This window comes from Balaenoptera physalus (genome assembly GCF_965194825.1).
Source record: "Balaenoptera physalus genome assembly, chromosome: 10".
Taxonomy (NCBI): domain Eukaryota; kingdom Metazoa; phylum Chordata; class Mammalia; order Artiodactyla; family Balaenopteridae; genus Balaenoptera; species Balaenoptera physalus.
The window spans coordinates 82,819,607-82,845,851 of NC_138889.1; the positions used below are offsets into that span (position 1 = coordinate 82,819,607).

The window sequence follows — 26,245 nt, forward strand, 5'->3', positions numbered from 1 at the left end:
TTCTTTGCTGATTTTATAGCTGCTGGAGTGTAAAACAAAACCACATTCATATCCTAGATTATTTAACTGCCTTGCTGTCACTCGAATCTACACGTTTGGGCATTTCCTCAGGAGAAAGAATGTGGAAAGTATGGCCAAATAAAACTACAAGCTGAATGCCACCACTCTGTCACTCATCAGTTAAATTACTGCATTAGTTGAGAATGCTGTTCAAACTAGACTCCTAGGACTCTACTACCATAATTACTGGTTATTTTTTTTCTCTCTCCTTAGATACCAGAAATCGGATACTTTTATATGTCTTCCACTGGACCTCACTCCTCATCCCCATGCCTCCCTTTCCCAAGGACCTACCTACCTCAGCATGGGTGGCAGTGAGAAAGACAATTTTTCAACTCTCAGAGAATTCCACTGTGTTAAATGAAATGAAGATAAAACTTGACACCAAGAACATATCTTGTGTACTTGAGAACAACTGGTCTAAGAATACCTGTCTTCTGTGATCTCTCATCCTAAAATTCTGCTGCATCAGAAATAGCTTCCCTCACTCATTCAGAGTCTTCCAACTTTTAAACACTATATTCCCCCATCCCCCCAAAGTAAAATATCCATCTTGGTTTTAAAAGGACTCTTCATTACCTCTGCAGCTGCTCTCCCTTGATTATTCACTTAATACTTTTTTTTTTTTTAAATGGAGCACTTACTATAAAGATAGCAAGAACTGAGATGCAGGGATGAAATTCTAGAAGTCTCTGATGTAATCTAATTCCGTATACACAAAATAATGAAGTGCTGCATTGCGAGATACTGTGTAGAATAAGAGCTCAGAAAAGATAACGGAAAGGAAGGTAAGATGAAAGGAGAAAGAGTATGGTCCAGGGTAGTAAAAATGAGCACCATGAGAGGAACAGTGAGGAGATAGCTTGACTAGAACGGGGAGGGGAGGTGACTAGAAAGTCAGACTGTGGTACCAACTAGATGGAAGAAGGTCTTTTGAGACAGGCAGAGTAAATTAAACACTATGAAGCAGGAATACATGGCAAAAGGGATGATTTAAAACTCTTAATGATAAAGGTTGAAAACTGCATTTGAAGGGATCAGAACTATTACGAGGGAGACGGACTAGGAGGTTGCCACAGCACATGAGTTGGAAGGGGACAAAAGTCTGGACTTGTGTCACAAAACAAGGGGGACTATGTGCATGTGCATGACAGACTAGATATAGATTTGACAACCACATTTTCCAAAATAGTCCTAAATTTGATCATCAAGAAAAGTAATTATTTAAATATACAACTAAAGATAGGACTGGTTACATTTATGTACCCTTTAAGATTCTTCATATAATTAAACTCAAAAGTCAGAAAAAAAATCAGACATTGTATTCCTATTTTATGGTTCACGAATTTTAGTTAATGCTGACATAAGAGTTAAAGATGAAGGAAGGGTCAAAAGCAGCTAGAAAATGCTACCACTGACCCAAACAGTGCTCTAATCTCAGGATGTCTGTTCAAGTAATTTGCAACCTCAGAATATACATCACATTCTGAGAAACAACCCTCCCTTCCAAGGCTGGCCCCTCTCAGAATTTCCCACCCTAAATGCCTCCATCTTTTTGCCACCAAGGCCAGCCTCTTCCAGACAGCTGGAGTCTTCTCTCACAAGGCCCCTGTGTCATCTTCTGGTACACCACTGAATTTCAACAGAATTATATATCTTCCCACAGAGTAAACACTTGATTATAGAAAACCAAAATCCAAAGAGGATCCTAAACATGCATTTTTAATTTCAATAGCTTTTGCTGACTTCCAAAGAAAGTTTTACCACTAAAGGTAACAATCAGAAAAACTCAATATCTGAGTTCCACCAACTTTATATCCTGCCCTATTCCTTCTTTAAGGGCTGATGAATGAAAAGGCCAAAGCATGATGGTGAAAAAAAAAAAGCACCTGGATTATTCACAAATTAGATAATTTTTTTTGATAATTTTTATAATTTAGAATAGACGATACTAAAATGTTAAAGCAAATGTTAAAAATTAAAATTAGCTAAAGGCCATAGAGAATTTAAGGCAGTCTGCTAAAGAATTTTTTTAAATAATAAAAATTTAAGTAAAATTTACATGCCCTACAAAACCAATATGCTAGCTTTTCACAATACTAATGTTCAATATTTACCACATTTTATCACCTCAACATAGTTACAAATGTAAAAAAAAATTGTAAGCATAATTTTGATGAGTTAAAATAATTTTTAACTCAATCTTACAGGGATATCTGAAACAAATCTAAATGTTGCTGAAATCAAATTTATGACGGGGGATGATCTTTTTAATGACCCAATTACCTTTAAATTTTCCTTCAAGATTTCAAGGAAGAATATAAGAAAGCCAGGGTAAATTTAAAATTAAATACTAAGTCTGACCCCTTTATTTCTAAACTGCATCTTGGTATTGTAGAAAAAAACACTTATTAAATTGGAAGTCAAAAAAACTAGGATCCAGTCCCAGCTTTGCCACTAACTGAAAAAACCTTGGCAAAGCTACTCTCTGGCCCTCATGTTTTAATAGGGATCGGAGATGAATTGTTCCTTGTGGTTAAAAATCTGTGCTTTTAATGATATGATTTATAAATAAATTAGAGAATACAGTAAATAAGGACAGAAAATAAGGAAAACATGACTTAGAAAATAAAACAAAGGGAAAGGCATGAAAAAAATGTGAATACCGCAATAGCTCAAAATAAGTTTATACCAAAGTGAGTAGTTTACCCATATGTTATGATATCCCTGGCATAACTGATATGGTTAAGACTCATGCTAAACTATTTTAACTGCTTCAGAGTTAAGTAATAAAAGATATAAGAAATGTCCAATTACTAAATATATGAAAAGGTTTAAATCATTCAATTATACTCTGCTAACTGTTTAATCATTGAGGTGGGGACTTTATATTCATTATTTTAATCTGTTCTCAAAATAAATCTTCAGTAGTTATTATCATCTCCTTTAACACGTAACTACAACTAACTTTTACTAAGTGCTTCCTATATAATAGGCCACATCCTGCTGTTCACTTAGTCCCCAGAACACTATGAGGTGAATGTTATTCTCCCCTTTCACTGATAATCCAGGCAGAGAGAGGTTAAAGATCCAAGGTCTCAGTTTTGAATCCAGGATGTATGACTCAAGAATTTATGCTTTTAACCTCTCTACTACTGCCTCTCTAACATCTGGCTTATAGATGAAGAGACTGAGGCTCAGAGAAGTTAAGTAACTTTTCCAAGATCACAGATTTAGAACAGCAAGACTAGAATTTGAGCCTAGTTCCATGTTACTCCAAAGCCCAGGGTTCCTTATAATTTAGTGTAATTTAACTAACTTTATGGTAATGCTGACTCTAAAAATGACTTGAAGTGACCCTCCTTTTCTTAGTGTAACAAGTGACTTCTAGTGAGGCTGGAGATAAAGCTAAATACCATAAACTGAGCTCCACAATACCACTGATTCACTAGATCAGTGTTTTCCAAACTGTGAGTCTAAAACCAATGTCTGGGTTATGACTAGCCTTTAAAAAAAAAAAAGAAAAGAAAAGAAAAATTAGAATAGAATAGAATATTGCCAGGTTCTGCACAAAATTAAGATATTTCAGATACATATGTAAGCAGGCATTACATATATATGTATGCATTTGTGTGTGACATGAAGCAAAGTAGATTTCTCACTGTGAACAAATATTTTGAAAGTTACTAAACTAAATAATGGAATTAGTAATGTTAAAACTTGAGGTTGAAGTAAGAGAAGTAAGAGTCTGGGGTCTCAACAACACACTAATTCTGAAAATAAATGTAAAAGTATTTAGAAGGCTATGACCAAAGAGAGTGGCCAAGACGATGGAGGAGAGAGACCCTGAGCTCACCTCCTCTCAAAAGCACAACCAAAAAATCACAACTATCTACAGAACAACAATCAATCAATGAAAAAGACTGGAACCTACCAGAAAAGATCTTCTACCACTAGAGACATAAAGAAGGAACCACAATGACGGGTAGGAGGGACAGACTCACATTACCCGCAAGGGTGGGCAACCCACAAAGTAGAGAATAAATACACTGCAGAGGCTCTCCCACAGGAATGAGAGTTCTGAGCCCCAGGTGAGGCTCCCCAGCCCTGGGGTCCAGCACTGGGAATACGAGTCCCCAGAGCATTTGGCTTTGAAGGTCAGCGGGGCTTAACTGCAGGAAACCCACAGAATTGGGGGAAAAGAGATTTCAAACTTAAAGGGTGCATACAAAATATTATGCATACTGGGACCCAGGGCAAAAGCAGTAATTTGATAGGAGCCTGGGCCAGACCTACCTACTAGTTTTGGAGAGTCTCCTAGGGAGGCATGAGGTGGCTGCGACACACCCTGGGGATGTGGACACTGGTGACGTGCACATTTGAGGGCATTCAGCTGTGTGAGCTGATGGAGGCTGCCATCTTGGCTCACTATCACCGAGACCTGGACCCACCCAAAACCCTGTAGGTGCCAGTGCTGGGATGCCTCTGGCCAAACAACTAACTGAACAGAGACACAGCCTCACCTACCAACAGACAGGCTGCCTAAAGACTTCCTGAACAAACAGCCACCTCCAGACAAGGCCCTAAACACAGCTTTCCCTATCAGAGGGCCAAGACCCAGCTTTACCCACGAGTGGGCAGGCACTGGCCCTTCCCACCAGGAAGCCTGCACAAGCCTCCGGACCACCTCATCCACCAGGGGGCAGACCAGAAGCAAGAAAACTACAATACCACAGCTCGCACACCGAGTCCAGCAACAGCAGGCCAGGCCCTACTCTGGGACCGCCTGGGCCCTGGCCCTGCCCACTAGAAGGCTAACACAACCTTTGGGACACCCTGGGATACCCAGGGATATCACAGTTGGGATCACAGTTGGGATACCCAACTGTGTCAGGAACCAGCCCCCCAACACCAGATTTAAAACAAGCTCTGGGATCCCTAGGCCCCGAAGCCAGGCTCCAGGACCCAGCTCTGCCAGTAGTCCTGCACTAACCCCAGGATTTGGCTTCACCTGCCAGTAGGTGGGCAACACTCCAGAGTCTTCAGGATCCTGACTCCAGCCACCAGTGAGCCAGCACTACCCCCAGGACCCCTTAAGGTTCTGCAACAGCTGCCTCACGACCAGGCCCCACTAAACAACAGCCAGCAGAGTTCACATAAGGCAGTGCCTGGCAACCAAATAGACTAGTGGCCAACCAAGCCTACTAGACCACCCACACAGTCAGCCTGCCAGAACAGAAGGACCCATGAAGGCATATAGCTTGGGTGACGAGACAGAAGTGCACTGCCGGAACACATAGGACGTCTCCTATAGAAGACTACTTCTGCAAGGTCGAGAAAGGTAACTACCCTGCCACATACGTAAAAATACAAATACCAACACAGACAGCAAATGAATATGTTCCAGATGAAGGAACAAGATAAAACCCCAAAAGAACTAAGTGAAGTGGAGATAGGCAATCTACCTGAGAAAGAGTTCAGAGTAATGATCATAAAGATGAGGAAAGAACTTGAGAGGAGAATGGATGCCAGAGCGAGAAGTTAGAAGTTTTTAACAAAGAGTTAGAAAATATAAAGAACAGCCCAAAAGAGATGAATACAATAACTGAAATGAAAAATACCCTAGAAGGAATCAATAGTAGACTAAATGAGGCAGAAGAACGGATCAGTGAGCTGGAAGATAGAGTAGTAGAAATCACTGCCACTGAAGAGAAAACAGAATGGAAACAAATGAGGACAGTATATGAGACATCTGGGACAACATCAAGCATACAAATACTTGCATTATAGGGGTGACAGAAGGATAAGAGAGAGAGAAAGGGCCAGAGAAAATATTGAAAGACGTAATAGCTGAAAACTCCCCTGACCTGGGAAAGGAGAATGTTACCCAAGGCCAGGAAGCACAGAGTGTCCCACACAGGATGAACCTAAAGACGAACACACCAAGACACACTGTAACCAAAATGACAAAAATTAAAGATAAAGAGAGAATATTAAAAGCAGCTAGGGAAAAGCAACAAATAACATACAAGGGAACTCCCTTAAGGCTATCCACTGAGTTTTCAGCAGAAATTCTGCAGGCCAGAAGGGAGTGGCATGATATATTTAAAGTGATGAAAGGGAAAAACCTACAACCAAGAATGCTCTACCCAGCGAGGCTCTCATTCAGATTAGATGGAGAAATCAAAAACTTTTCAGACAAGCAAAAGCTAAAAGAATTCAGCACCACCAAACCAGTGTTACAACAAATGTAAAAGAAACTTCTCTAGGCGAAAAAAAAAGGCCACAACTAGAAACAAGAAAATTACAAAATGAAAAAGCTCCCTGGTAAAGGCAAACATACAGTAAAGGTAGGAAAATATCCACACACAAACATGATATCAAAACCAGCAATCGTGAGAAGAAATTACAAATGCAAGATATTGGAAATGCATTTGAAATTAAGAGACCAGCAACTTAAACCTTGTGTATACATACAGAATGCTATATCAAAGCCTCATGGGAACCACTAACAAAAAATCTACAACAGATACACACACAAAATAGAAAAAGTAACCAAACACACCTCTAAAGATAGTCATCAAATCAGGAGAAGAGAACAAAAGAGAAAGGGAAGAAAAAAACCTACAAAAACAAATCCTAAACAATTAACAAGATGGCAAGAAGAACATACGTATTGATAATTACATTAAATGCAGATGAACTAAATGCTCCAACCAAAAGACACAGACTGGCTGAATGCATACAAAAACAAGACCCATATATGTGCTGTCTACAAGAGACCCACTTCAGATCTAGGGACACACACAGACTAAAAGTGAGGGGATGGAAAAAGGTATTCCATGCAAACGGAAATCAAAAGAAAGCTGTAGTAGCAAAACTCCTATCAGACAAAATAGACTTTAAGATAAAGACTGTTACAAGAGACAAGGACACTACATAATGATCAAGGGATCAATCCACGAAGAAGATATAACAATGGTAAATATATATGCACCCAACACAGGAGCACCACAATATATAAGGCAACTGGTAACAGCCATAAAAGGAGAAATCGACAGGAACACAATAATAGTGGGGGACTTTAAAATCCCACTTACATCACTGGACAGATCATCCAGACAGAAAATCAGTAAGGAAACACGGGCCTTAAATGACACTTTAGACCGGATAGACTTAATTGATATTTATAGAACATTCCATCGAGAGCAGCAGACTACATATTCTTCTCAAGTGCACATGGAACATTCTCCAGGACAGATCACATGCTGGGCCACAAAGCAAACCTTGGTAAATTTAAGAAAGCTGAAATCATATCAATCATCTTTTCTGACCACAACACTATGAGATGAGAAATCAATTGCAAGAACAAAAAGTGTAGAAAACACAAACATGTGGAGGCTAAGCAATATGTTACTCAATATAAATCACTGAAGAAATTAAAGAGGAAATAAAAAAAAAAAACCTAGAGACAAACAAAAATGAAAACACAATGATCCAAAAGCTTTGAGATGTAACAAAAGCAGTTCTAAGAGGAAAGTTTATGTCAATACAATCTTATCTCAGGAAACAAGAAAATCTCAAATAAACAACCTAACCTTACACCTAAAGCAACTAGAGAAAGAAGAACAAACAAAACCCAAAGTTAGTAGAAGGAAAGAAATCATAAAGATCAGAGCATAAATAAATGAAATAGACACAAAGAAAACAATAGAAAAGATCAATGAAAGTAAAAACTGGTTCTCTGAAAAGATAAACAAAATTGATAAACCTTTAGCCAGACTCATCAAGAAAAAAAGGGAGAGGGCTGAAATTAATAAAATTAGAAATGAAAATGAGAAGCTACAACTGACACCACAGAAATACAAAGGATCATAAGAGACTACTACAAGCAACTATATGTCAATAAATGGACAACCTAGAAGAAATGGACAAACTCTTAGAAAGGTACAATCTTCCAAGACTGAACCAGAAGAAATAGAAAATATGAACAGACCAATCACAAGTACTGAAACTGAAACTGTGATTAAAAAATTCCCAACAAACAGAAGTCCGGACCAGATGACTTCACAGGTGAATTTTATAAAACATTTAGAGAAGAGTTAACACCTATCCTTCTGAAGCTATTCCAAAAAAAACTGGAGAGAAAGGAACACTCCCAAACTCATTCTATGAGGCCACCATCACCCTGATACCAAAACCAGACAATGATACCACAAAAAAAGAAAATTACAGGCCAGTATCACTGATGAACATAGATGCAAAAATCCTCAACAAAATACTAGCAAACAGAATCCAACAACACATTAAAAGGATCACACACCATGATCAAGTGGAATTTATCCCAGGGATGCAAGGATTCTTCAATATCCACAAATCAATCAGTGTGATACACCACATTAACAAATTGAAGACTAACAACCGTATCACCATCTCAATAGATGCAGAAAAAACATTTGACAAAATTCTACACCCATTTATGATAAAAACTCTTCAGAAAGTGGGCTTAGAGGGAACCTACCTCAACAAACTAAAGGCCATATATGATAAACCCACAGCTAACATCATACTCAATGGTGAAAAGCTGAAAGCATTTCTTCTAGGATTTAGGAACAAGACAAGGATGTCCACGTCACCACTTTTATTCAGCATAGTTCTGGAAGTCCCAGCCACAGCAATCAGAGAAGAAAAAGAAATAAGAGGAATCCAAATTGGAAAAGAAGAAGTGAAACGGTCACTGTTTGCAGATGACATGATACTACGCATAGAAAATCCTAATGATGCTATCAGAAAACTACTAGAGCTCATCAATGAATTCAGTAAATTGCAGGATACAAAATTAATACACAGAAATCTGCTGCATGTCTATACACTAACAATGAAAGAGCAGAAAGAGAAATTAAGGAAACAATTTCATTTACCATCACATCAAAAAGAGTAAAATACCCAGGAATAAACCTACCTAAGGAGCCAAAAGACCTGTACTCAGAAAACTATAAGACCTTGATGAAAGAAACCGAAGACGACACACACAGATGGAAAGATATACCATGTTCCTGGATTGGAAGAATCAATATTGTCTAAATGACTACACTACCCAAGGCAATCTACAGATTCAGTGTAATCCCTATCAAATTACCAATGGCATTTTTCATAGAACTAGAACAAAAGAATCTTAAAATTTGTAAGGAAATACAAAAGACCCCAAATAGCCAAAAGACCCCAATAGCAGTCCTGAGAAAGAAAAATAGTGCAAGAGGAAATCTGGTTCCCTGACTTAAGGCTATACTACAAAGCTACAGTAATCAAAACAGTATGGTATTGGTGCAAAAACCAGAAATATAGTTCAATGGAACAGGATAGAAAGCCCAGAAATAAACCCATGCACCTATGGTCAATCAATCTTTGACAAAACAGGCAAGAATATACAATGGAGAAAAGACAGTCTCTTCAATAAGTGGTGCTGGGAAAACTGGACAGCTACATGTAAATGAATAATATTAGACTATTCTCTAACACCATATACAAAAATGAACTCAAAATGGATTAAAGCCCAAAATGTAAAGCCAGATACTATAAAACTCTTAGAGGAAAACATAGGCAGAACACTCGTTGACATAAACTGCAGCAATATTTTTTTGGATCTGTCTTTTATAGTAATGGAAATAAAAGCAAAAACAAATAAATGGGACCTAATTAAACTTAAAAGCTTATATAAACAGCAAAGGAAACCACAAACAAAATGAAAAGACAACCTATGGAATGGGAGAAAACATTTGCAAATGATACAACGAACAAGGGATTAATTTCCAAAATATACAAAAAGCTCATACAGCTTAATATCAAAAAAAAACAAACAACAGAATCAAAAAATAGGCAGAAAATGTAAATAGACATTTCTCCAAAGACATACAGATGGCCCACAGGCACATGAAAAGATGCTCAACATCGCTAATTACAGAGAAATGCAAATCAAAACTACAATAAAGTATCATCTCACGCTGGTCAGAATGGCCATCATCAAATAATCTACAAATAATAAATGGTGGAGAGGGTGAGGAGGAAAGGGAACCCTCCTACACTGTTGGTGGGAATATAAATTGGTGTACCCACTATGGAGAACAGTATGGAGGTTCCTTAAAAAATTAAAAATTGAGTTACCCTATGATCCAACAATTCCACTCCTGGGTATATATCCAGAACAGATGAAAACTCTAATTTGAAAAGATACATGCATCCCAATGTTCACAGCACCACTATTTCAAACAGCCAAGACATAGAAGCAACCTAAATGTTCATCAACAGATGAATGGATAAAAAAGATGTGGGATATACACACACACACACACACACACACACACACACACAATGGACTATTGCTCAGCCATAAAAATGAATGAAATAATGCCATTTGTAGCAACATGGATGGACCTAGAAATTATCAGACTGAAGTAAGTCAGACTGAGAAAGACAAATATCATATGGTATCACTTATACGTGGAATCTACAAAAATGATACAAATGAATGTATTTACAAAGCAGAAATAGACTCACAGACATAGAAAACAAACTTACGGTTACCAAAGGGGAAAGATGGGGGAGGGAAAAATTAGGAGCTTGGGATTAACAGATACACACTACTGTATATAAAATACATAAGCAACAAGGATTTACTGTATAGCACAGGTAACTATATTCAGTATCTTGTAATAACCTATAATGGAAAAGAATCTGAAAATGTGTATATATATGTGTGCATATGTATATATAAAACTGAATCAGCTTGCTATACATCTGAAACTAATACAACATTGTAAATCAACCATAATTCAATAAAAAAGAGAAAGAAAAAGACTGTGACTAGCAATGATATCAACAACAATACCAATAAAAACACCAGCCATCTTTATAATTTGTCTCATTTAATCCTCTAAACCAGGGGTCCCCCAACCCCTGGGCTGTGGACTAGTACTGGTCCGCGGCCTGTTAGGAACCGGGCGCAACAGCAGGAGGTGAGTGGTGGGCGAGTGAGCAAAGCTTCATCTGCCGCTCTCTATCGCTCGCATTACCGCCTGCACCATCCCCCCCTCCCCAAATCCGTGGAAAAACTGTCTTCCATGAAACTGGCCCCTGGTGCCAAAAAGGCTGGGGACCGCTGCTCTAAAAAACCCTGTGACCAGATAGCATTATTTTATCCTTACTGTAGAGATGAGGAAATGGAAGTGTATAAGTTTAAATAAGCCTGCCTGACATCAAACCATAAGGTCTTTCTCAAGTCCTGTGCCCTTCTAAGTAGAAACAAGTACTACTGTGTACTTTTCCAGGAATAAATTTGTATTCAGAATACAAAGTACACTGCAATAGGGAAATTGCAGAATGTACTGGTTTCTACAATCATTTGAATCATGCCAAGACTGCCTACCTGGCTAGAAAGCCATCACAGAAAGAACAACTAGTTTCAAAACTGAAATGGAAAATTTACTCCAAGAAGATCATGGAGGGCAAAGTTTCAATTCCAAGGATTTTACAGTAACAGGGATAGTAATAGATTAGAGTAAACTTAAATATGCAACAATAGTGAACTGGTTAACTATATTCTATTATATATTCAATACATTCTAAATATATTTTAATAATCTTAGCCATTTTTAAGTGATGCTATAAAAATATTTAACAATACAGAAACATATTAATAATGCAATAAGCAGAAAAAAGCAGGTTACAAAAGAGTGATCCTATTTATTAAAAACAAGACATATCCCTCACCACTCAAATCTACCTGGTTTCTGTGTCTGGAGAGAGAGAATTCAGTTGGTCTAGATACTGGAGGATGTCAAACTATCCAAATCTATTTGGTTGCTAGGTTCTAAACAGCAAATGATAAGAGTTCAAAGAATGACGGATTCATGTGAAAATGTATCTCAAACTATTTTTTGAGTTTGGACAGAGTTCAGAGAGAATCACAAATACAAAAATGTCCACAAGTGAGGCAGGGAGGCAAAGAGAAACTGAAAAAACCTGAAAGCCCAGAAGATTCCCATCTCCCAGCACAAACTCACTCTGGGGCACATGCTCTGAGTGATATGGGGGTAGATTTCCAGCCTCTACTTCAATTTTTATTTCTCTTAAAAATTTTACCAAGTATATGCAGCTGACTTTAGTTAAATGTACATATGGTGACACTATATGAATATACATTTGCACATATGTTTTTAAAAATTTACATAGAAGAAAATGTGGAAGGCTATATGCCATAATATTAAGAATAGTTATGGGGACTTCCCTGGTGGCGCAGTGGCTGGGAGTCTGCCTGCCAATGCAGGGGACACGGGTTTGAGCCCTGGTCCGGGAAGATCCCACATGCCGCGGAGCAACTAAGCCCGTGCGCCACAACTACTGAGCCTGCGCTCTAGAGCCCGCGTGTCACAACTACTGAAGCCCGCGCGCCTAGAACCCATGCTCCATCCGCAACAAGAGAAGCCACTGCAATAAGAAGCCTGCGCACCACAACAAAGAGTAGCCCCCGCTTACCACAACTAGAAAAAGCCCAAGTGCAGCAATGAAGATTCATTGCAGCCAAAAATAAATAAATAAATTTATTTAAAGAAAAAAAACAAAAACAAACCATAGTTATCTTCAGGGGACAATTTTCATTTTCCCCTGAAAATATTATAAATAAAATAAAATATCATAGAGATTTTCATTTTCCTAATTATGCTTAGCTGTATTTTCCAAATGTTCTTATAATGAACATGTATTATTTCTCCAGTAAGTTATTAATATCAATACAGCAAACTGATACAAGAAAATGCAAAAAGTCTGTTGTGAGGGATAATAACACTAACATTTTAATTTCGACAGCAGCTCTACTTTGTGAGCTCATGGATTAAATAGAAAGAATACTGTCTAGTTTTACCTCTAGAGCCTTCTGTTGCAGACGGTCACGTTCTACTTTTTCTTTGCCAACAAACCACACTTCCCACGGTGTCAGGCTGCTTTCTGGTAACTGCACCTGTTTCTGTTCTTCTTGGTTATCTTCGGATCCAACCACACTATTGCAAAAGAGAGGATACTACAGCACTTGTACTCAAAAACTCTTTGGCTTCACAGTCAAAATCACTTAGCTGTACAATGAAAGCAGAACTCCACGACATATTTACAATACTGTGATTTTTATATATAAATATGCTGAATTAATCATATATAAATATACACTTGAAAAACCATGAACAGAAAGTCCAATGTTTGAATTAGTTTATCCTTCAGACTGCCTTTGAATTCTCTCATCTTCTAAAATCACACCCAGTCCATTTGCCTCAATTACAACAATTTTTTTTATTCTTAAAAATCTTATATCTGGACTACTAATTACAACACATGATTCTAACCAGATCCTGAAGCAGACTTTTCCCTTTTCCTCCTTTAAATATTTCACGAAGGGAAGAATACATACCTACACAGCGAGGATGGTAAAGCTAATGTGGTAACAATTAAGGTTTTGGTGTGAAGGGTAGACAGAGTTCTTTACACTCTCAACTTTTCTGTAAGTTTGAAATTGTTTTGAAATAAAAAGGTATCACAAATATATGGTCCTTGTATTCTTTCATGTTTTGGGGGACTCCCTTTTGCCAGTTCTCGGGTAGGGTGTCCACAGCTCCCCAGAGTTGGGTTACCTCCTACCATAGTCTCCACCACGAACCTCTGTCTGTCTGTCTCTTCTGGGTATGTGGAAAAGTAAGCACTCACTCAAGCTCAAAAGAAGAGGGGAGGAGAAGTACTGCGAGTACATATGTACATAAAGAACACAGTGCCTTGGCCAGATACACAAGCCCCATAAAACAGGAAAAGCTGAACCATGAGCGCCCATGGAAAGAAAGCTTGTTCAGGACCCGAGGCAGCTCCAAACACTATGTTATTATAGACTCAGCCCCTCTTTGTCTCTAACATTCCTGCTTCAGGCAACCAATTGCCTCACCCACTGCCATGCTCAGCTTTTTCTGCCTTGTAGCTTCCATTTACTGGTTTTTTTCTGCTATTTCTTCATTCATCCATGTCATTATGGAATTTGTATTCTAGTGGGAAAGGGACACTGTTGATGTGTCGTTTATTTCCCGTATATCGTTCCTTCTCAGTCTTGCAGACCACCTCATCCTCCCATAGCTTCAACTGTCACTAAGTGTTGATGAGGCCTGGATCAGGCATTCCTCAGCTCCAATCTTTCATTTTCAACCATTTGAGAGACAGCTCCACTTAAATACCAAACTCAGTCAGTCTAAAGCAAGTCTAATCATCTACCACCCACTCACCACCCTCCCCGGCAAGAAGAATCTCACTCCTTCTCTTATAATCCTACCTCGGTGAAGAGTGCCAACATCCACCCAGTCAGCCAAGCCAGAAGCCAGATCTCTGACTCCTGCTCCCCGTCCACATCTGGTACCTCTAGGTCCCACACCCATATAATCACCTCATCCCGTCTATTTTACTTCTTTCAGTTTTCTCAAGCCATTCTTCTCTTCTACAACCTCACAACTGCTGTCTGGTCATAACCGGCCTTCCTCTCTCCATTTCAAACTATTCTCCACTGTTGCCAGATTCATCCTTCAAATGCATCCTTCCGACACGTCACTCCCCGTCTCAAAATTCTTCAGTGCTCCTCTGCCCACAGGATGAAATCCACACTCCATAGCCTGACACCCATGAATCGGCCCTGCCTATCTTCCAGCCTCTTCTTCCACCAATAGCTGACCTGGACTCTACATTTCAGTCTTATTGAACTTAGGCACGTTGATGAATATGCCACGCCCTTGTGCTCTGCAGCTTTGCTTAAAATTCTGAAATTCTTTTCCTCCACCTCCACACACGGCCAAAGTAAGAGTTTAGATTTGGGAGTAAAACATTTCGGTGAATCTCTACCTGCTGCTTCCTAGCTATGTACATGTTTTAACCTCTTTAAGCCTCTGTTCCTCATCTGTTAAGTGGAGAAAATAGTAGTGGCTACCTCACAGGTACTGTGGCATGAACAATCCACACTAAAGCACGTAGCTCAGTTCTGGGCACTCAGGAAGCATTTGGAACGTGTCAGTTAGTAGTACTAGGAGGAGTACAGCTAATGCCTACTCTCCCTTTAAGATTTAACTCAGGTTTTAATCTTTATTGCCTCATTCTGCAAAAAATCTGGACTTGGTGCCTTAGGCTTTCTGTCACTTGTCCATCTCTGCCAGAAACCATGAATTCCTAACAGACGGAAAACATGTCTTAACTCATTTTTTATTTCAAGAGTCTAGCTTAGGGCCTAGAATATAGTAGCCTCCTAAGAAATGTTTGTTGAAAGAAGAAATCAGTGAGATCAGTGTTTTCTTTTTAAAATGACACTTTAAATATTACATTTCTTGCCTCATCAGTTTAAACAAATATATTCAAAATGTGTGGCATATATACTACAGCTCTACTCATAATCAAGAGAGGCTTGATAAGCAGCTGTTTATGACCAAGACGTTTATTAAGGCACGGGTTTCCTAATGGGTTTCCAGGATAAAGCTGAACAAACAGCAGGCCCAATGCATATTATAAAAGACTCCAGGAAAATATTTCTCATGATCTTGTCTGAAGTCACCTGTGAGCTTTACCTCAGTGCTATCCAACACACTTGAAGGTCAGTGCATCCTCTAAGCACAGCTCTATACACCTAAAATACCTGCAGCTCAACCCCATCATGTGCAGCTGATGCCTGAGTCTATCCCAAAAAAGCCTCACCCTATTAGTTTTGCCACACTCAGATCCCTGCGGCAGGTGAAGGATGGAAAAAAAAAAAAAAAGGCATAAAATTCCACGCTCTGGTCCACAAGAGGATGCTCACCGCCCAGAACTGTGGCTGGACTACGGCTCAGGCACCTGCTCTCCTCATCCCATCACCCCCAAACTGCCAGGGCACCAACTAAAGGTGAGAGGTAGGGAGGAGGAATAAGGAAATGTTCTAAACACTTCTCTTTCCTGAAAAGAAGTGCTGGGTTTTCTGAAGCATTTGAAAACAATCACCACAACTATCTGTTCTCTAGGAGGTGGGAAATAGGCATTCCTTCAGCATATGTTTATTGAACACCTAATAAGCATCTGACACTTGCCACACACAGGCCTGACAATTCCTGCATTCTCTCCAGACCACACCTTACCTACCGCCTTGATTCAGAGGGGATGAACTGTGATAAGGAAGACAGCTATGGCCCTGGGGTGTTACCAGCTCATTCGGGCTTTGGCTGAGGTTTGACATAAATATGACTGGCTCCTCTTGTAGTGAGCTCCATTTGGTCAGGGCTTTGGCTCTTGGAAGCTAATGCAAGGTCTCAGTAGCTGAGCTGTAGTTTTGATGGCCATCATTCCTTGGGTTGCTAAATTGTCTACATTGCTTAATCCTGCTGATTAGGCTTAGAAGGTATTTTCCAAAGCCTTAACATTTATTTTGAAAATCACTGAGACCAACTCAATCCTGAAGAATCTGTACAAAGGCCCGCATGAAAATGGACTCCTGAAACTGTTTCTTATTGTTACAACCAGTCTGGACAAGTGAATTGCTTGGTTACTCTTACTGATCTCCATTCCTACCAAAGTACTAATGTTTACTTTTCATTCTTAAGAGACTCACTGTTGTAACTGTGTATGTGAGTCACTTCATATGGTTCCATATTCCATTTACTCATTCTTTGTATGCATGTCTTAGAGCAAAGGGGTTTAACTGGTTGCTTACACATAAAGCATGGGTTCTTTGGTCTGTATTTCTTAGATCTCCTGTATTGTGCCTTGTGCAGCTTGACAATCAGAAACTTGTAAATGCTTCCTTTAGATGACATAATGAGACTACCTCAGAATGGACCTGCATCACTAAGTCTGTCCCAGAAAAAGATATTCCCGCAGGGATAGGCCCATTGCTCCTATTTCTTTATACCCAACAATAGGCACGTAGCATAGGGAAGAGAAAACATGATCAATATACCTTGGGACTAGGCCCAGCTTTGCTAATAACTAGGTGTATGCTTTTGAATTAGACTTTTTATTTGTATTCTGAGCCAGTTTTGTTACCTGTAAAATGAGTGGCTGGATGTAGGCTTTAATTCCATGAGAGTAGAGACAATGCCTATCTTGTTTATGGGCCCCATATGGCACAGACTAAATGTTTGCCTAATGAACTTTAGAAATAAATAAATTAAGATGGCTTTAATAATCCCTTTGATTCTAACATTCTCTGATTCAATGACTTCTTTTCTACTGTTAAGTGCTCAGAGCAGACCCAACATTGTCTCTGGATGCTGAAGTGGACATTGCTAGCCTCCAAGCTTCAGCTCTTAATCTATGACATAAAAAGTATACTGCTTACTACAACATACTTCACTGACAATCAGATTTTTTTCAAAATAGCTCCAGGTATCACTAAGGTGCAGTAAACCACATTTTGGCGTTAAGGGTTTGGACAAGAGTTCTAGTGTCCGCAGTCTGTTTTCTGAGTTTTCATAAATCTCCTGAAATTGTAGCTAAATTTTATGTTTACGACTAGGTGCGTTTCTCTGGGGAGCGAGACTGCAGGAATCATCACATTCTCAGGAAAAAGGATTAAGAACGATGATAAATCTGTGGTCACGTGTAAGAACCGGCCCAGACTCTATGCGCCAAAAGGAGCAGCACCTGTAGATGCAGGTGCCCGTGCAGCCTTTGAGCGGGAAGACAAGAGGGTGTTTGGCCGCCAGAGGAAAGTACTTAGAAGGGTCTAAGGAATCTTGAGAGGGGCTGAATCGGCCGGCGGCCTCGCGTTTACCTGGAGCATCCCTGTAACTCCATTCCTCTCAGGCTCTCCACCTTGGCCTCTGAGTCACGAGCATCTTCGTCCACATCTACCTCCTCCTCCCCGTCACCGTCGTCGTCGTCAAACGGGAAGCTCTGGTGGCCGAGGGGAGACAACAGCGACATGGTGGAACAGCCGCAGCTCAGCGGCGGCGACAGCGAGCGCACCTCCACCGCCTCTAGCCCCTGCCCCCGGGCGCCCGCCATGAGGACGGAGAAGGAGCCCGAGGAGGGCCGAGGCCTGGACCTGCAGTCGGCCAAGAACCGGGAGTCGGGAAGGGGCCCCCACCGCCCTACAGCCCACATGGAGCCCGCCAAGTTCAAACCGGCAGGGCGGCGGCGGCGGCGGGGACGTGCTCTCCCAGCAAGACCCGCGCGCGGCGGCGCGGCCAATCCGGGCGGGCGCTGACTTCGCGTTGCCATGGCGACGCGTAGAGGCCGCCTGGGCTTTGTCCAGCCCTGTGGACGGTGGCTTCCTGCGTTCTGCAGTCTCTTGGCCGCCTGGACCTGCGCTGCTTCTTCTGACTTAACCCCGCGCTCCGCTCACGGATAAGGTCCCGCTCCCGGCTGACAGCTTGGAGGGCCCGTCCCTTGTTTGCTGTGGTTCATTTGGTACAGGAAATGTGCTATCACTGAGTAAGGCAGATTCTTTTGGGGGGAAAAAGCAGAAGCCAAAACTAACCCCGTATCATTGCAAGGTCAGGGTTACAAGGATCAGCCGTAATTTCTCTCAGCACACGGCCACACACGGCTGTATTTTAGGGGGTGGGGGGCGAACTTTATCCAAGTTTACAGGTGTATCTAAGAATGCACTTTTGGTACAATCTTTCATTGTTTTTGGTAGCCCTTCGTCTGCCTAGCATCTTACAGGAACTCGTTTGTTTAGTGCATGTGAATATCGGGGCCTTTCTGAAGGCTCTAGTGTACTACGGTCTGTGCTAAGCACTGGAGATATATAAAATACAAGCCTTGCCGTTACAAGCTCCTCATTCTTTTGTGGTGAAGAGTCATACCGTTAAAATATTCTGTTATATGCATTTTGTGAGGAATGAAAAAATTTTGTGGGACTTCGGAAGGAGCACTCTTCTCAGGGATTGGGGATGGGGATGAAGGTAGTAAGGAAGAGGTGATAGGTACTAAAAAGCTGGTTCCTTCCTGCATGCTGACAAAACTGTACACTTCTAAATAAATGGGCTTTATCCAGCTCATAATGCATATTGCTGTAGAAATATCACACAATGAAAACTGACAATGGCTAAAACAGCACACAGGATTTGTCATTGACCAAAGAGTGATATGAAATCTTAGATGAAATTTAGATCTGCAAAATTTGACACCAAAGAATTAGATACAATAGAAATAATAGTAACCAAGGGCAATCCAGAAGACAGAAGCTATGGTTAATAAAATATGACATGGTTAAAACTATTTAAATGGAATGTAAATTTTGTTAAAATTTTCAGTAAAAACAATGAAAATGGAGGAAAACTAGAGCAATTTAAATGAGTGATAGAATTGATGGAGGAATAAAATGGCTTGAGTTTTCATTCTCTATCCCAATTACTCAATATTGGTGTATCTGGTTAAAAGCTTTTAGGAGAGCATCTCTCGAATCAATAAAAACAGCATCACCCTGGGCCACTTTAGGGCTTCATAAGGGGGTACACTTGAGAAGCTATTCCCAACAAACATCACCCCACATTACTGAAGCATAGTAGGAGAAAAAAAAAAACCCCAAGTTTTAGTATGTAAGGGACCTGTATTTGAATCCATGGTTTTCCTCTTAATTTGCTAGTTTTCCCTAAACAAGCTGTTTGGCCTTTCCAAGTTCTGACTTACTCCTTTGTAAAATAGGGAAATAATCTATCTCCCAGTCATATTTTATTAATTCTCAAAGCTTCTAGCACAGGACCAGACAAGAGAAAATGGTAAATGGTAACTTGTATCATTCAAACTCCAAAACTTTCCCACTGTAACCTCTTGCTATGGGATCTAAAATGTTTTAAACAAATTATGCCCTTGACGCCTCAGAATCATCATCATGACCAACTACTGCATTATGCTGTAACAATCCTGGAGCTAAGAGGCTAAGAGCCGCTGGTGCTGGTGCTGGTGCTTGAACATAATCAAGTCCTGTGGTCTCCTTTCTTACAGCGCCTTTTCATTACTGGGACAGAAACCATCATCAAGTTTGGGTGCATTATAGAAAATGTATAAATAAGCTCAAAAGAGGGCCTCTCCCCTTAAGTTTCAGGGTATTAACTTAGTAACTTCTTACTACTCATTTATTTTCACTTTCATGCTATATTTGAGATAATTCCTATTTTTTGCTGGCTTTGTAAACTTGTGTAAGTGAAGAGTGACCCTTGCTTGAAAATCTCTTTGTTTCAAAAATAACATCATTATCAGTGAGTCCTATGGCAATATATTACCCAATTTAAAAAAATGTATCCCTGGACATATTGAAATATTTTCAGATGAAACAATTTGTTTTAGGTTTGCTTCAAAATAATCCAGGGAGCAGAGGGATTAGAGAAGGTGAGTGAATGGGATGAAGGGGAAACAAGATTTACCATGTGCTGTTGACAGCTGCCAAAGCTGGATGTTGGGTATGGGCAGTGAGGGCCTAGGGCATGGGAGGAGGGGCAATCATAGTATTCTACTTTTGGTTATGGAAATTCCAAACATATACTGAAGTTTAAAACAAACAAAAACAAAAAACATCTCAAATTAAGGGGAACTGGGTGCTGGTTTGGGTTCTAATTTGCTGTATGTGTCAGGTATTCACTTAAATTTCATTAGGCCCTCTATTTTCTCATCTGTAAAATGAGGGCTTGATGACTGTGAATACTGAATTATTTCTAAGCACAACAGACCCTTCTTATCTACAGGGGATGTGTCCCAAGACCCCCAGTGGACGCCTGAAACTGTAGATAGTACCAAACCCTATGTATACTATGTTTTTTTTCCCATACATACAGTTTAATTTATAAATTAGGCACAGTAGGCGAATATCTGAATTGCCAGCATCACTATTCTCATGCTTTGGGGCCATTATTAAGTAAAATAAGGGTTACTTGAACACAAGCACTGAGATAGAGACAGCTCCTAAGTGACTAACAGGCAGGATACACTGCACAAAGGGATGATTCGTTTCAGAGTAGAACAGCGCAAGATTTCATCACACTACTCAGAAGGGTGTGCAATTTAAAACTTATGAATTTTTTATTTCTAGAATTTTTCATTTAATATTCTTGGACTGCGGCTGACTACAGGCAACTAAAACTATGGAAAGTGAAACCTCAGATAAGGGAAGAAAGGGAGGACTACTGCATTTGAGCAATTGACTATATCTGGAATCATGCAGTTTTTTAAATAATTTGCTTTTAAATAAGATCCAATTGATGGTATCCTCTTAAATTTCACAGTTTGTTTTCCATGAGTATGGTTCAGACTTAAGATAGAATAAAACCTCACTTCTAAATTTCAGCAAAGTGTCCTCTCAACATTTCTTCTAATACTCTTAAAAATATTTTACTTCAATTTGCTTAGTTTAACACTAAGCAAATTCATTAATATACCTAGTATAAATTAAGGCAAAATAGATTGCTTTCCAGAAACTTTAATAATTCAACACACTGCATACAATATTCTATTTCCTACCATATGTATAGCACAGTTTACCACATATTTTAGATATCTGCTATTCTATTTTTTAAAGGAATGCAATGAAAGTATTCAGGAACATGACTTTTGAAAAAAAAAAAAAACTTTTAGACTTTTTTACCAAGTTATGATTTAATATTTATCAGATGTGTAAATATACAAACATGATAGCAATTTTAAAAACTTGTGAATAGTTGGCCTTACAAAATTACAACACACTGTAAATAAATCCCTCCCACATTTTATACAAACTACATGATTTTGATATACAAAGATTCTGTTTTTATTACACTGACAATATACAACCAAGACTATTTACAATGCAAAAAGTATATAAACCACAATTTAACATTCTGCTACTGGCAGCCACTATAGTGTAGGAGGTAGCTTTAATTAAACGAAATGAACAGAAGCCACATTTCCCAACTTGTGTTCTAAAAATAATTTACATAAGATAAAAATTCATTATATGCACATTATATACAGTTTAATTTTTAAACTGCAATCTAGCTTAATGTTTTTTAGTATCTCCTGAACAACTAATATGGCAGTGGGTTTGCTACTGATTTAGCATATTGTTCAAAGAACATATTGAACATTTATAACTTTAAGACTCCACATAGTGAACATGTCAAAAGTCCATAGGTGAGAATCAAGTAAAATTTTTGATTTTTAAAGACATAGGCCTAAGCTTTATGCCTTTTTTTTTTTTCCTTAGTGACATATTTGGCTTGTCTCACAAGAACACAGTTTCTGAGCTGTTGCACAGGCTCTTGTAAATCAAAGTAAGGGGGAAAATGTATGGCAGCTTCCATGTAATAGTATAGGTTCAGGAGAATCCAGCTCACTAAGAAATCAATGTAAGTGCTTTGTGTCATAATTACTCCCAATTTCTTCCAACTAAATGAAATCACTTGCCACAATTTACTTTCTGTATAATTTAAACTATAGGTAGATCACATACCAACAAAACTGGAAAATACTGATAGCTCCAAGGATATTAGGATGTGTTTTATCAGTGAGAACATTACACGGAGCCATCGAATCCCTCAGATACTATTAAAGTTCCACGTAAATAGTTTAGCCAAATCTCCTAATTCACACAGCAATGAGCCCTTTACTTTTTCCTAATAGTGTGATCACAAAACACTGAAGAAAAAATTACTGTGATCAAAACAAAGCAGTGTATAATGACTGAAAACAAATGTGTTTGGTTATTCTTTTAAAATCTAACAGTTGTTAATATTGTTTTAAAAACATCTTCAGGTTTTAGATTTAAATCTCTTAAACAAAATCGATGATTCTATTATGTCAGAGATGGATTAGAAAATGCAAGACGATGAGGCCTACATGCACCCTCATAGTCCTATCTGGGAAACAGTCCCTTTTTTTGGCCCTGCAGTAAGTTGTCCTGAGATTAATGATGAAACATTAGGTAAAATTAGCAAGACTTTTTCTTCGGTTATACAAAATCACCATTTAAAATATTCTTAAAAAAATATTAACAGCTGTTCTTTATCTTGTGCTTAATTCAGAAATAGGTATAAATTTGCTTCTTATGGATCAGAAAAACCTAACGCTATATTGCTATGACATACATGGAATCTTTTTCAAGTTATACATTTGTTTCAAATAGACTACACATTGCTTGGACACTGCATTTTTTCATCCATTGATAGTTTAGGCACTTGTTCCTTGCAAAGGTCTGGTTTAAGAAATAAACTGCCGCCTTTCTCCTTCTTCTAAGTGACACCAGGCAGTGATCACAGAAGTGCTTCCCAGATGAGAGATCAGACTAGGGTTCATTCTATAAACACTGTAATTTGGGTTGATGGGGGAAACAGTCACAAACACACCGATTCAGTCTTTAACTCTTGGGAGATTGTAAGCATAGCGCACCAAAGGGAATCCTCGACTCTGATAGAAGCAGGCTCGTCCACAGGCCTGCACCTGGTCAGAACTGTCCGAGACAAAGGAATCTTCTTCATCTGCGTAATCAGAGTGGGCAGACTGCGTGCCACAGTCGGACCAATAGCCGTCCGGTCTTTGGCAAGAACCCACTGCCAAGGCAGGACAGCTGTGTGATTTTATTAAGTGTTTGCAGGACACTGGCTTTGTCAACAGAAAGGATTCACAGCAGTCACACACAGTCAGGTTACCCTGCAAGTGTGAGTACATGCCGCAGTCGTAGTAGAAATCCTGTTCCACACAACCAGCTTGGCTGCTGATGGAAACCGACACGGATCCGCTTTTCTTGGTAATATGTCGCTTCAGTAACTTCCAGTCTTCTTTAAACTTTGGGTTGAAGAAGACATACAGGACTGGATTCAGGCAAGCAGGCAATGGGAAAAATATCAGAGTAACAGACTTCATTATTTCGGGGCTGATAGAGATGGCAGTGATCAATGGCGCAAACGAGAAAAACGCTACAGGGCAGAAAAAGATGCAGTTGGTGAAAATGAGCCAAGCAACATGCTTAATCATGCTAGAATGGGAGTTCTCTGAAAGGTCTTCTTTTTCCAAGTTGCAGTAGAGTTTAGTGTAGATGATGGCCATTAATAAAAATGCTAGTGAGTTTAACAGCACTAAGGTTACGGTAAATCCCAATGATGGGGTCTCTCCTGTGGGAAATGGCAAGCACAGGGGTGATGCAGAATATTCCCCTCTGTGGAAAAGGGGAAAAGAGCCTGCTACTGCAGCACCCAGAAGAGCAAAAAGGGCAGCAATCCGGAACTGTCTGAGATGATTGCTTTTCCCATTTTTCATTATATCTTTTGCAGATAAGCTTCTTTCGATGGCTGCTAACATTAATAAAAATATGGCACTTTCTGAGGAGAAAACGGCAAGAAACCCAGCTATTTTGCAGCCACTGCCAATCTCCCACCAAATGCCAAACTCGGCAAATCGGCCCCAGGACACAGCATCCAGAAAAGTTAAGATGCCGGTATAGGCTCCCATGAATAAGTTAGATACAGAAATCAAGCCTATGAACAATTTGGAGGAAGGCAGTGATGTACAAGATGCAAATGTTGTTAAAATGACAAGCAGGTTGAAAAACAATGCAACCAAGAAAATGAACCACACAGTAAGACGGATCATCCAACTTCCCAGTAAATGTTCACAGGGCTTAAAAGCACCTAAAATGAAAGAGAGAAAAGACAATTTATAAAAGACCATATTCCATATGATATGGCTTGAGAGAGAAACTAGAATAATCTACTACCAAATTGAACTGATCCAAACTGAAAAGATTACCATTTCTTAGATATTTTAGTCATTGGACTGGGCTATTTAAAAATTTATTTTAATATGTTGTTTTAATATATATTTATTTCATTTCTTTTATTAACTATTTGGCAAACCATACAATGATATTTAAAAGAAAATTTTCACTTTTTCTTATACCTAAGTTAATATACATAGCACAGTGTCTAGTACCTGAAAGGTACTTCATAAACTGAGGGCTCGCAATCAGATATACTAGAGTTTGAGTTTAGGGTTCATAACTTGCTGCTCTTACTTGAGAGGGCAACTTAAACCTCTAAGAATTTCATTTTCTCACTTGTGGATAATAACACCTATTTCACAGCGTTGTGTAGCTTAAGTAAAATTGCATACACAAGGTACTTAAGCGGGCTACTGGGTACATAGTTGGACTTCAGTAAATGTCAGGTCCTTTTCTTCTTCCTTCCTAGTTCCTAATATACTTTATACTAATTATATATTATATGTATGTATAATACATATATTTTTTACACATTTCTTATAGCTTTCAAAAGCAATCTGATGAAGCAGGTTAAGATAGGTATAATTATCCCCATTTTTCATCCAGAGAAACTGAGATTTCAAAGTGTTTGGTTGACTTGACAGAGGTCATTCAGACAGTATAAGAGCCAAATCACACCAATGTTAACTAGTAATGTAAAACTATGTCCAATAAAACCCTGCATAACAAACTAGGATTGCAAGAACTAATTTAGTAGCTGAGTTGTATGTTCTAGCAACTGACTGGCATGCTAGTTATGTCCCAAATGACAACTGTTTTATTTAAAAGTTAGTGAAAACAGGGAGATCAGCTCGGTGCTTTGTGTCCACCTAGAGGGGTGGGATAGGGAGGGTGGGAGGGAGACGCAAGAGGGAGGAGATATGGGGATATATGTTTATGTATAGCTGATTCACTTTGTTATACAGCAGAAACTAACACACCATTTGTAAAGCAATTATACTCCAATACAGATGGTAAAAAAATAATAATAATATTAAAAAAATAAAAGTTAGTGAAGAAAAACAAAATTTTGTCTACAGAGCATAAGAAAACTATGTACTGCAATTGCCCAAAAGACACGTTCTAATTTATGTTTCTGGATTGTCCTGAAGTTTGACACATCCCGTAAAGCAACTTAATCATTGAGATAATCACAGACCTAACAAGCCAGCTCTGCACCATTTGTATCGATCTGACTCAAGAAACTTAAAAAAAAATTTTTTTCTAATTAATTTTTTTATTCCCCCCTCAGGGAAGTGTTAAGAGGAACCTTTCACCTTTATCTCTGTATCTGAACTCCACCTTCTGCAAGGAACTAGGAGTAGCTAATCCGACCTGGGAGAACAGGACACCCTTTGGAAAGTGTCTGATTAGTGGGTGGAATTACTTTCCCTCAAAAGCCTGGGAAGCCGGCTCCACCCAGTC

At 39.2% G+C, this 26,245-nt stretch overlaps 2 protein-coding genes and 1 long non-coding RNA gene across 10 annotated transcripts in view; 1 reads left to right on the forward strand and 2 right to left on the reverse strand.

Annotated features, from left to right (window-relative positions):
* Positions 1-12,967, forward strand: part of LOC309667798 — a 177,574-nt gene extending 164,607 nt beyond the window's left edge. For all 4 annotated transcript variants that reach the window (XR_014267952.1, XR_014267953.1, XR_014267954.1 and 1 more), the window contains one exon: positions 274-12,967. This is a non-coding gene — a long non-coding RNA (uncharacterized lncRNA). The remainder of the gene's footprint in view (positions 1-273) is intronic.
* The window catches only part of CCDC34 (coiled-coil domain containing 34), a 37,283-nt gene extending 19,012 nt beyond the window's left edge, over positions 1-18,271 (reverse strand). The window contains exons 1-2 of one of the 3 annotated variants that reach the window (XM_082476687.1): positions 17,864-18,267; positions 12,977-13,112 (exon numbers count right to left, since the gene is read on the reverse strand). In XM_082476687.1, the coding sequence (XP_082332813.1) occupies positions 12,977-13,112; positions 17,864-18,195 (468 nt within the window). In that variant the 5' untranslated portion in view covers positions 18,196-18,267. Of the gene's footprint in view, positions 1-12,976; positions 13,113-17,863 lie in introns of all 3 variants that reach the window. The other 2 variants (XM_082476686.1, XM_082476688.1) reach the window with 2 other exon arrangements.
* A 2,819-nt stretch (positions 18,272-21,090) lies between these two features.
* Positions 21,091-26,245, reverse strand: part of LGR4 (leucine rich repeat containing G protein-coupled receptor 4) — a 96,925-nt gene continuing 91,770 nt past the window's right edge. For all 3 annotated transcript variants that reach the window (XM_082476601.1, XM_082476600.1, XM_082476599.1), the window contains one exon: positions 21,091-24,692. In XM_082476601.1, the coding sequence (XP_082332727.1) occupies positions 23,416-24,692 (1,277 nt within the window). In that variant the 3' untranslated portion in view covers positions 21,091-23,415. The remainder of the gene's footprint in view (positions 24,693-26,245) is intronic.